Here is a 12,354-nt window from a genome sequence, read left to right on the forward strand (position 1 = left end):
CCCCCTTTATTTTACTCCTCGTATCTTCTGATTTTTCGAAACCTGTCTTAAAGTAGACGTTGTCAAAAACTTTCTCCAAGTCTGCCAAATCTCTAAATGTAGGTTTGCTTTTCCAAATTCTTCTTTGATTTACTGCTCGCTCCTTGTAAAGATTGAATAACATCGGGGATGGGCTGCAACCGTGTCCCACTCCTTTCTAACACATCTGCTAAGTCGTAATGTCAGAAGGTCTATTTCCTCAAGTGTTGCCACGTCAGTCAAGAATCCAAAAAATTCTCCGACGTCGGCTTTACAGGTTATTTATAGAGTCCATGAAACATTTCAAAAATGCGGCTCTGGTAAATGGCCAAGAACAACTTAACAATTGATACAGTATGTGAAAGACAAACTTTAAAAGTTTTTTTTTTGCCATGTTTGTAAATGTTCTGTGTCCGCCGTTCATCACATGACACACATCTCGTCAGCAGTTCATTTCTGTTCAGTCCAGTAAATCGGAACAGACGGTAACAAGAGCTGCTGTGATGTGGTGTCGTGTCACAGATTTTCGAGATTCTGTGGTAGTAATGAAACATAAATGCTATCCTTCGAGTAACACCACAAGATAAAAATCAACGAACGTGGTGGTCATTCGAGTAACGCGTCAGATACGGTCGCTTATTGTCACCCATAAAAATTAAGACAGGGCCGAATACACCCTTGGAAAGACGACCTTGGGGAAGGAGTACGTCACAGTGACGTTGACTGGTGAGTGTACCATACCGTGTTGGAAGATTTGGAAGTCAGTACTCCCATGCCTCCCCATACCACAACACCAGGACCACCAAAACAGTCGTTTTCGTCAATGTTGGACATAGTCTCTCATGGTGAGAGGTGGGAACAGTTTATACACGCGGGAACATTGTCAGCGATGATCATCTCGGTAGACCAGATGTTATGGTCTTGGAAAGTAGAATGTTACGTGGACGTACTGACCTCCAAATCTTTGAACACGATACACTCATATGTCAATGTAGTTGTCACTTTATTCCTTCCCAATGTCCGTGTTTCCGGGGTGCATTCGGCCCTGACTTCAGTTTTATGGATGACAGTACACGGCCACATCGAACTGCACAGGTGTGGCAGCTCTTGAAACGAGAAGATATTCGGCGAATGGACTAGCCTGGCCGTTCTCCCGATTCAAATCTCATCGAGCACTTGTGGGACCCGTCGGGGTGACGTCCACATGCACCAAAAACCACCCAGCAGTTGTCAACTGCACTGGTGGAGGAATGGAACGCCTTGCTACAAGAACTTCCCAACATTTTGGGCAGCTTGGGAGCATGTTTCAGAGCAAGGATTGCCGTCCGTGGCGAGCAAACACGCTATTAAGACTATTTGTAATGTCCGGAGGCCCATCACACATTTCGGTGACTCCAGTGTAATTATTGTCTTCGAATAAAAGTTTCGTTTCTGTTCGTCTCATGCGTACTCCCCCAGTTGCCTTCTGTACAAATACCGTAGCAACTCTTCCTATGAATGCTTTATTTCATAGAGCTATGTTACTGGGCAGTGACTCGTCATGCGAATGTTACTTTCGTCCGTAAATTTTGCACGGCAGTGTATTAACTGAAAATTTATTTTAATGTTCAGGGCATATCTATTCTAAAACTGTACTAACGTCCTTTGCGACATAATCCAACTCGGGCTCATGATATTTACAACAAAGAGTTATGCAAATCAGCATTGTTGAAATTGCTTTAAACGTGGACACACACGGGGTGGATTTGTAACACCCGCTTCATCACTGCTCCTCCTGTCATCTTAGTAAGAGGATGGTCAAGAACTGAGCGAAACCGGCAGCATTTTTAAATGAAGACGGAATTGATTGTATTCGCGAAATACAAATACAATATAGAACGCGTCGTTCGCTATTGAAAAGTGTATTGTGTAACGAAGTCATAGGTTACTTAAAAATGCTTTTCCCAAACATTACTTCGGTAAGTATTTGTACACTATGTTAAATGTTCGTAAGCTGTGTATTACAAATAGAATCAGAACATCATGGAAGACAAGTGAAGCCTTTACTTAGAATTATACGAGATGGATAACAATGTTAAATCATTATATGTAAATTAAAAGGGATCAGTGCTATCAGCTGCAGCGGGGCATTACGCGGAATTAGCGGTGGTGAGTGAAAATGTGATCGGACCGGGATTCGAACAAGGGATCTCCTGCTTACTAGACAGGCGCGTCAACGACTGCGCCACCCGGGACAGTGTTATCGCAACTGCGCGGGCTATTTCGGCACGCCTCACGGCCGATCCACTTTAACATCGGGCGCCACTTATCTGCAGTCCCTGTCCGTTTTACTCACAGTCCGCTATTCTGAGATTCCCAATAGGAGGTCGGATGTATTTGTGCATCCGCACTGAGTAAGGTGGATCCATTGCCCAGCTAGGCCTATAAGAACAGACGCCAATCATTCATATAAATGTTAAATCATATTTTTAAAATCACTGTAAAATTAAGTATACTTATCAGAAGATCAAAATGTGTGTATTTTCAAGAAAAAATGAATTTCTCCAGCAACAAGATAAGGACTCCAGTATAATGCGAGCTAAGAAAAAGTAATCGAAAAAATGATGCAGTTTCTTTAAACGCAAATAATGAACTGATGAAATTTTCTGCATGAGGGGTATCCCAGCCGTATATATGTTAAAAGACGTACCGGAGAATTACAGCTCGGATGTTTTTGAAAATTGTTCATTGTATTGCTTCTTGCACGATTCGCTACTTGTCAAGTGCAGTAGATATCGATGTGTCGTACAATTATCCTATTATTAAACGGTGGATATAGCCGATCAGAAAGCGTGTGCACGACGTGCGAGCGTCAGAATTGAAGCCAGAATGCGTATAGCATCCGCAGTTTAACAACAGGTAATTGTACGACACACCGACACCTACTGCGTTTGAAAATGGCCTGTAAGGCCGCACTGGCAAATCGTGCAAGGTATGATAAAGTGATTACTATTTTAAAAAAACAGCCTTGGAGTGATATTTATATATGTCTTTGAACTGGCAAGATTGCTCGCAAATTGGAGACTTCGAAGTTTGTTTTCAAGCAAGTAGGAGAAATTATGTAAGGACATTTCCTTAGTGGATAGCTTACAGATTCCAAGAGGAGCGTTAAAAAGAATTTGTGGTTTGAATTCCCATTTTTGGACATGTATTATTCGACGTACTGAGATTTCCACCAGTGGTAAACAAGAGTTGAGTCGAAGTACTGTTCGAAATTTCTCTGAATTACTACAAATTGACCGGTAAATTGCTCTTGTGTGACAGTGTCGAGGCGAGGAGCAGGTTGCTGGCGATATCGTTGCCGAGACAGGCGGCGATATATCGCTGGTGTGTCGAACGCTTGGTATTAAAATATAAACTTAATTGTTCTATTCGTAAATAGATTTTTTCTTTTTTGAAAACTTCGTTGTGAACGGATTTTCTTTAAATAAAAAAGTACTGACTATTGTGTAGCAAGTAGGATACTACTGTTAAAAATATGAAGTCTTCCACAGCGAAAAATGCATAATTAAATTTGTACATTTTCCTTTGTAGGAGGGGGCAGCGTTCAGGGAAAATAATAAGCGTAGCGCCGCCTAGCACATACAATATATTATTACATGGGGAGAAGCAGTGTGGTAGCAGAAAGCTCTGCATTCACCGCGCAGTGCAGCCAGTATAGCTGTTTTTCATACGCGGCATTTTATTTCGGAGTGCAGTAGACACTAGGAATTAAATAACACTTGAAGTTTTCGTGTAATCAAAGCTGAAAACGCGTAAGTAACATGTTCTATAAGGATAGTGATCACTTTATAGACGCCATATTGTTTACGACGTTTGTCGCATGTTTCTGTTCCCCTTTTATTGGTCAAAGCCGCCGACTCTCATCGAACATTCGTCTCTGATAGCGTATGTAATATTGGTTACCGCTAACTTTGGCAGTGACGTGAATCGAAACACAGAAGTTCAGAAACTTTTCAGACTAAAGTCGAATTATATGAGCTTACGTGAGGTTACATGTTCTTCCTCAAAAAACTGTGTAAATGTGTGTAAAGACAGACTTGGTTCATATTGAGAGTAAAATGTAATCCTTCTCAAATTAATATTTCGATTTGAATGCGCTGCTGACGAATATTTCCACTGTCTGTCACCATATTAGGCACATCAATTAAATCTCGCTTAAGTCAGAAATGCTTGCTCATTATGTGGTATGGAAAATCAAACACAGTGTTGGTCATACATAATTTTGCAGACATTCTTTACCGTTATAAGTGTAAGTGAAAGTGAATTCTTCTAGGAGATTCCACCTTTTTCCTCTTGGCTTCAATGAACTCTACGTTAGTCTCCTACTGGAATCTACTTCCGGTGTCAACTGTGTCTGAACGCTGTCGAAAGGCAGTACCACGCTCAGAAATAAAACTTTGTTCTGTATTGGTTTAATTCTTTGTGTATGTACCCGTACCGGAATGTCACAGGTGAGAAATGCTTGCATCCAAAAAGAGCTGTATAAATTGAATTGTCAATTGTTGAAACCAAATAAGTCTTTTTTTAGACTTTTCAAGAGACAAAAAAACTAAACGCTTCCGTATGTATTATTGCTACATTACTGGAATTTTTCAGAACTGAAAGTGATACATTCTGCTTTTATTGAAAGGGAAGTAATTAACCTAGAATACTTCATTTCTTTATTTAATGATTTCAGTTTTTTGACTTATTTGGTTTCAGCAACTTAACCTATATTTTGCTTTTTTTTTAGTATTTAATTGTGTGAACACTTCATAATACAGTAACATGGTGTGACCAAATAGAACAAACTGAATTATTTTAACAGCAATAATGTTTAACTGTACATTAGCTATAATTTTAGCCGATCACTGGCAAAGAAAGCACTTCATAGAATGCTCTCTCTGCAGCAGGCACTTGTTCAATGACTTTCTTCACATCTTCCATCTTCATTCTGGAAATAGGTACTTGGTATGTTGGGTAGGCCTTTGGAATGCTGTCCATTAATCCTGGACTGGTGGGTTGAAGTCTGTTTCTTAAGTGAAAGGTATGTCTTACTAATACATCGATGTATGGAAGGCCAACCACCTTCGCTGTCACAAGGTAGGCCTATTGTATTTCTTTGGTGCTAATCGGAGTGAAGAAGCGTTATTTTATCACGTTATTCTGTCACTGTCTCCCACGAAACAACACTTTTTCTAAAATATTTTGGCCACCGGTTGTCGGAATCTAATATTTCCTCTCCATTAACTAGTTTTATTGCCACGTTCCTTTTACTGCTTACTGTCAGTTCCACGTACTCATAAGGGGTGTAAATGCGGTCACGAGTTTTTTTTTCCTCTTACATTGCCCAAAGTTGGTCCCACGCGGGAGGAATGAATGGCCCCTCTCAGGACATTTATGTATTGTGCTCTTGAGTATTCCTGCTTGAACCATGCCCATACACATGGTGATTTTTATTCTGGCCGACACATCCATCGGAAAAGGAAAGGTCAGTCACATTCTTACTGAGATCGTTTCTTATATAATCAGAAACGAAAGATGCCACTTCGGGTTGCACCTTTCTTTCCTAAGCCTACATGGTACAAGTACACAGTGGAGTGGTCAGTTTTCAAATCATGTGTGCCAAAACAGTACCCATAGTTGGTGTACATAGAATAATATATGTTGGATTGTGATATGTGGAAACTACAAGTTTTGCATATAATCAAAAACTAATGGGTCCCTATGTATCAATAAAAATTCTCTTTGCATCCAGAAGTTAGTTGTAAAATTTAGAACTACGACGCTTAGGAACATTCAATTCCGCTCTTGCAACAAGCCTGGCTTTTTCATTTATATGTGCTACAGCAGATATCCACTTGGGGTCTGCCAAGTGAATAATAAAAATTGCCCCGATAATAATTACGATAAACACCATATGTTACTGTACAATGTGCATATTTGTCATGCTGTGCATTATTCGCACATTTAGTTAAGAGTTTAAATATGTTGCTTCTTTTCGTGAATAATGTGAGGTTTTTGTGGGGAAAGACTTTGTATGCACGTGAATGAGTGCAAGGGTATTGTTCGATGTCTTCGTGGTGCTTAGGTTTTTCCGCGTTCATCAACAGGTGCAATTCCCTCAAGAAGAAATTTACAGACTCCAAACACGAGCGAATTCGTCACTGCATGTATATTCATGAAAGCTTTCTTGCAATCCAGTTTCCTTTCAGTTCCAAGCACAACTTGGTCAAAAAACTTTGCATCCATGCAGTTTTCACAACATTCTGTATCAGATTTCCAAGGACGCCACTGCTTTACTTCCTTTGCTTCAATAAGGCGCTGCAGATGTAACTCATGGGCATATTTGGTAGGAAGATCAAGAAATATTGCCAAAATATTATTGCGTTCAATTACGTCAATGGCGTCATAACATTTCATCCTCATGCCTTAAGGAAATTAATACTGCAATACAAGATTGGTGTTGCTGGCAATATTGACATTTACGTCTGCACAGTTTCCTCGGTTGTTCCAAGAAAGCTTGATATTTACTTGCAAGAGTCCCTAACTGCTTTCGCTGGAACATAATCTCCTCTTTAATTTCGATAAGGCAGTCCTTTACTACGAGCTGCAGTAATCTTCCTTTTTTTTCTAGCCATTGTAATACAACCAACTGCCGTTTAATGAACATTAGCTGTGACCATTAGAGCCACAACAAAGAAAGTGGATAATTTTATCAACAATGTGTAGCATTGGAGGAAAACAGATTCTGCGCGGGAACGAGCAGCATCTGTTGAAACGAAATAAGTGAGTGAGTTATTTGGTTTTAACAACAAACACCGTGCAGTGCACCCGATTCTACCATTTGTAGGAGCAAGACGTGTTTCATTTCAACACCAAACGATAGGCTGTACTCTTAAATGTTGTATTCAGTGAAAAAAGGAAAACTGAAAATTTTGACGCATTTGGTTTCAACAATTTGCGATTCAGTTATATTGTACTCCAGGCGGCAACATTGAACGGATGTTTTTGCCTGTTGCAGACGAAAGCAGCGGCGGTGGCAGCGTGCGTCGCCGGCGACGGCCGGTGAACGGCGCCGGGTCCGCCCCCGACCCCGCCCCTGCTTCCGCCGCCTCCTCCGCCCACGAACCGTCGACGGCTGCCTCCAGGTCCAGGAAGTCGTTCGACGGCAGCTTGGAACCTGGCAGGAGCGCTGTCCACGCCGACACCGTCACCCTCTCAGGTCTGATTCATCTCGGTTCATAGAGAATGAAAAAATGCAGCGGCAACATGAGAAAATTTGTGGTGATATGGGACTCTAACCCAGATGCTCCGCTATTCTAGAATGGTTGCCTTAACCGCCTAGGCCAGTGGTCGTCAAACTGTCAAGTATTTGTGCGGCCCGCGGTTCTCACGTAGCAAATAACAGCGGAATGTCTTATTGGTTGTCTTCCTCTACTGACTCGTACCGATCACCTACTATGGTGTAAATTTTGACACAGAAGTAACATGGATTGCCCCGCCAAGGCCCATATGTGTACAGATTCGTATGCGTGATGTCTGTTCGAATGGACAGAAAAATACATCACACGCTTGTAAAAATCTTTCTTACACGAAAGACAGGCAAAGTGTATAAATACCATGCCAGTGACAATTATCTGGCTCTCAGAATTTGGAGCAATTGGACGTGGTGTACCACAAGGTTCGATTTTGAGTGCTGTGAATCTGATTCACATAAATTATCAATTGCAGTTTCATAACATGCAAGTTTTGTGTTTTTTTGCAGGTCATACATATATAGGAATAAAAAGTAATACCAGTCCCCATACTGCAAATGCAACTGATGAAATATTTGAAAATGTCAACAGATGGTTCAAGACACATTATTATTGCTGAATTTTGACAAGCCTCTGAACACTCAGTTCAGTACTTCTTATAGAACTCAAGAAGTACAGTGAAATACAAGAAGTGGAAAGTGTAAGTTTTTCACGTGGCAGATAGATAACAACCATAAGGTAAAATTAATGAAATGCGTTGGTTGAGCTATGTTTGCAGTATGCGTGATTAGTGCTGCATTTGATAAAATGAAGAAACAAATGTATTCTGCATATTCCCATCCACTAATAAGTTCTGTAACTATTGTTTGGGGGAAACTTGACTGATGCGGGCAATATTTTTGGAATATAGAAGCATGTTCCAGCACACATATCTGCTGTTAACCCTGGACATCCTGCAAAGGACTCTTAAAAAACCAGCGATTGGCAACTACTTCACAATATCTATATTTAGTAATGATATTTATAATTACAATATTACTCTTTTCTAAAAAGACTTTTGGAAAACATGACTAGAACGCTATCACAAAAACAACCTCTACAAAGATCACAATAAGGACAGAAAGGAGCTAGAAATATGGGTAAACATGTGTTCAGCAACCTGCCTGTACACTAATGTTATGTAAATAATGTGTTGGAAAGAACTTTCTTTTGGGCAATTCCTTCACCTGTGTTGAAAAGTATCTTAACAAAAACAAATAAGATTAGTGTTTTAGGTTATTTTATTATCAGAATTAGCACTGTAGTACACAAGTCGGTAGTAAATTTATTTTACTGTATAGCACTGAAATTAAAGAAAAATGTACATTTTCCCTTTGTTTCCACATCGAAGATGTAACTCTCCATGGGATCAATTGAATATGACTAATGCAGTGTGTTGTACTGTCTGCTGTTATTTGCCTTTCATCGGCAGTGCCCTCCTGGCACCACAGCACCTCGTATACGTAGTTAAATTTCACATATTGCAAGTTGAAACCGAGTGCTCAGATCACACAGTAGAGGTAAAGTGCTGTCCATGAAAGGTAGCTTTAGAGTTTCAGTATTACACACTTTCTGTTCCTTTTAGTACTGAGCTCGTTTAAACTTCTCTAATCGCAGCAAACTCCGAGGAATTGTCAAACAGCAGTAGCAGCATGGGGAAGTATACGCTATATTGACAACTGGCAAGATCTCTACATCTACATCTTCATCTACTTCTACACTGTGCAAACCACAGTGAACCACACAGCAGAAGGTACTTCCCAGTGTACCACATATTAGGGTTTCTTCCTGCCCTATCTTGTATGGAATGAGGGAAGAGTTACAGTACACGCAGACACATTTATGCTGTAAGTAGTCTAAGCTTGTATTCTCTGGTCCCTATGGTATCTAAGAGGTTGTTGTGCTTTCTAGATTCATTGCTTAATATTGTTTCTTGAGACACTGTAAGGGTAGATGGCACATACCTTAGTGGTTGCCAGTTCAGGTTTTTTGGTATGTCCATGATGATCCTCTCCTGAATGTCAAATAATTGTGTGCTCATTTGTGCTACCCTTATACGTTCAGTATCCCTGATTAGTCCTATCTGATGTATCTCATACACACTTGAGAGACTATATCATAGCAAGGCTCACACAAGTGTTTTCTAAGCAAGCTGCTGTGTGGAGTGATTGCATTTTTCCACTAACCTACCAGTGAATATGACTACCCACGACCTGCTGTACCTTTGTTTAAACCTATATGATATACATATCCTTACATACTGTTACACCCAGGTTGACCAATTCCAGTGGTGACACACTGATTTTATGGTCCTATGATACTTTGTATTGGTGTTTTGTGAAGTCAGTATGTTACATTTGTGAATTTTTAAACAAATTGCCAATCTTTGCACCACTTTGAAATCCCATCAAGATCTGACAATATTTATGCATATTTTGTGTAATCAGTACTGCATCGTACATTACATACATACTAAATAACATAAAAATGTAACATTACTGCATCACCTGCCTAAAGTATGAGTTTTTATTAACATTGTCTGTCAGTTAATATATCACATGAATGGCAAGGGAGCCAATACTCTTCACTGGGGCATGCCTGGAACTATTCCTGTATCTGCTGATGACTGTCCAGCTGGTGTAACATGCCACATCATCCCCAGCAAGCAATCCTCAGTCCAGTCACAAATTTCATTTGATAACACACATGACCGTATTTATGTTAAGCATTGGTTTCATGTTGGTTACTCTAAAGAATTGTTCTTTTCGCTTTATACCCGATGATAAATATTATTATTGACAAACTGGCAGTACTGCTGTTTGCTCACTTGCATTAATTTTTAATCCAGATCTGGCTTTGATATGAAGCTAATCAAACACAGCTGTGTGACATATGATTAAATGAATGGAACTGATCTGGGAAAGTGTACTTGTTTATCCCCAACATTTCCCCTTCTGATTTTTATGTGAAAACTGCAGTTTCTTTCTGATGTAGCAGTATGTTTCCATTGATTACATTGCATCCCTAAAATAATTGATTAGTTGCAAAGGTCACTTACACATGCTGTCATGGTGCTATATGAGCTGAGAGTAGATGATAAGATTTCTTGCTAGTTGAGTAAATTTGTGTCATCGCTCGTTGTCATCATCATCATTATCATCATCAGCAGCAGCAGCAACCACAACAACAATAACAACAAAAATTAATTAATTCTTCACATAATGTGTGGAAGCTCTCCAGAATACTTATCTATGGTTGTCTTAATATCTTTTGTGGACAAATAGGTGGAAGTCATGTGGTACTAATCTGATAGATAAATAAATCTGCTTAAAATCCCTCAGTTCTTCCATTTGTGAACGAGTGCAGTGTCCTGATGTAGGCATGTGGTCACACATCTTTTCATTCAGTTGGTCCTGAAGATTTGTCCTCAATTTGCCAGTAATTGCTTTACCTGTTGCAAGATAATCTTGAAGAATAGTCAATTTAGCATCCCAAAACTACTGTCACTGCTAAGGAATGGACTTGTATGCCAAAAATTATTTAACTGGCTTCCAAAAATTAACAGTATGGTGGTAGTATTTGCACTTCATAGAACACACATTTTCATGTATTAATATTATACTCTTTTTTTCAGTGATTCATTAATTAAGAGTGAGTTTCAGACTGTACATATTGATCCAAAATCCCTTAATAGCGTTCTTCTGTGTTTTGCTACTATAATTTTATCATACTGTTTAATAATGATTTCAGTATAGATTTGAGTAACAATACAGTAAATTGGATTGTACCAAAAAAATATCCAAATCCAAAAGCAGGATTATTTAATAATACATTGCCTAAAACTGAAAGAATGTTTATTACGGACACTAATTGTACAACCAGAACAGAACGACTACCTGGACGAAGAATGCAGCTATTTACACAAATACTGAACATTGCAGAATGCTGGTATTTATACAAATATTGACTATTCATGAATATCTGAACATACAAACATATGATATTTCCAGAACATCCCAAAAGTGATAGATGATAAATAACAAATCCAGCCAATCACTGTGCCACATTCTATGCACCACAGCTCAAGGCAGTATTAATTTGATTTTAACTATTTTATTTTGATTTAGTTGACAGGGAAACAACATAAAAACAGAATGTTTCAAAAAACAAATATACATATTACAAAGTATTATGTTGCCAAAACCACTGAGCACTGCACCATGGCTCAGTATAGGGGCAATGAATACATGTTGTAGTTTATATTCAGTTCCACTAGATGCCAATTGTCTCTGTCTCTCTCTCTCTCTCTCTCTCTCTCTCTCTCTCTCTCTCTCTCTCTCTCTCTCTCTCTCTCTCTCTCTCTCTCTGCATCGCCTGTGTGAAACGCCTGCTCCACAGTAGAAATCATTTTGTATTCTTGAATTTTCGAAGTGTAATTCCACGATTACAGTGTGAAGATGTTTCAGGTTCATGTACCAAAGTGATCCTCTGAATGTGTGGAACATAGTCAGATGCTAACAGTTTGTAGATGCAGGATATGTATATAAAAGTAGTAGTCTTGGCAACTCACCTATTCCTGACAAAAATATTGCACAAATTCAAACTGCTTACCAACATAGCCCTGCAAGATGAACGTGTTGCGGCAGTCAAGAGTTGCAACTGGCTAAAACAGTAATTTGCTGTGTTTTGAGATGGCAATTGGTTGTGAAACATTAAAAGTTACAGCTTTTAAAGGCTCTATGTCATGATGACAAAAGCAAATGTGTGGCATTTGCTGACGAGGTGCAGAATGCTGTTGACAGTGATAACACTTTCACAGTGCATAGTGTTCAGTGAAGAAGTGGCTTTCCACCTTAATGGGAAAGTAAACAAACTCAATACTTGAACTTGGGGCCTAAAGATCCCACATGCACAAATTTAATATGTATCAGATTCATCAAAAGTTATTCTTCATTGTTTGATATCCCCCTCCTGTGAATGACCCATTCTTCTTTGATGGAAATACAGTTAACAGGCA

General features: G+C 39.4%; 1 protein-coding gene across 1 annotated transcript in view; it reads left to right on the top strand.

Moving 5' to 3' along the window:
- The window catches only part of LOC126354568 (uncharacterized), a 1,114,027-nt gene that overhangs the window by 663,212 nt on the left and 438,461 nt on the right, over positions 1-12,354 (top strand). The window contains exon 8 of the mRNA XM_050004313.1: positions 7,064-7,264. Within this exon, the coding sequence (XP_049860270.1) occupies positions 7,064-7,264 (201 nt within the window). The remainder of the gene's footprint in view (positions 1-7,063; positions 7,265-12,354) is intronic.

This window comes from Schistocerca gregaria, chromosome 3 (genome assembly GCF_023897955.1).
Source record: "Schistocerca gregaria isolate iqSchGreg1 chromosome 3, iqSchGreg1.2, whole genome shotgun sequence".
NCBI lineage: Eukaryota > Metazoa > Arthropoda > Insecta > Orthoptera > Acrididae > Schistocerca > Schistocerca gregaria.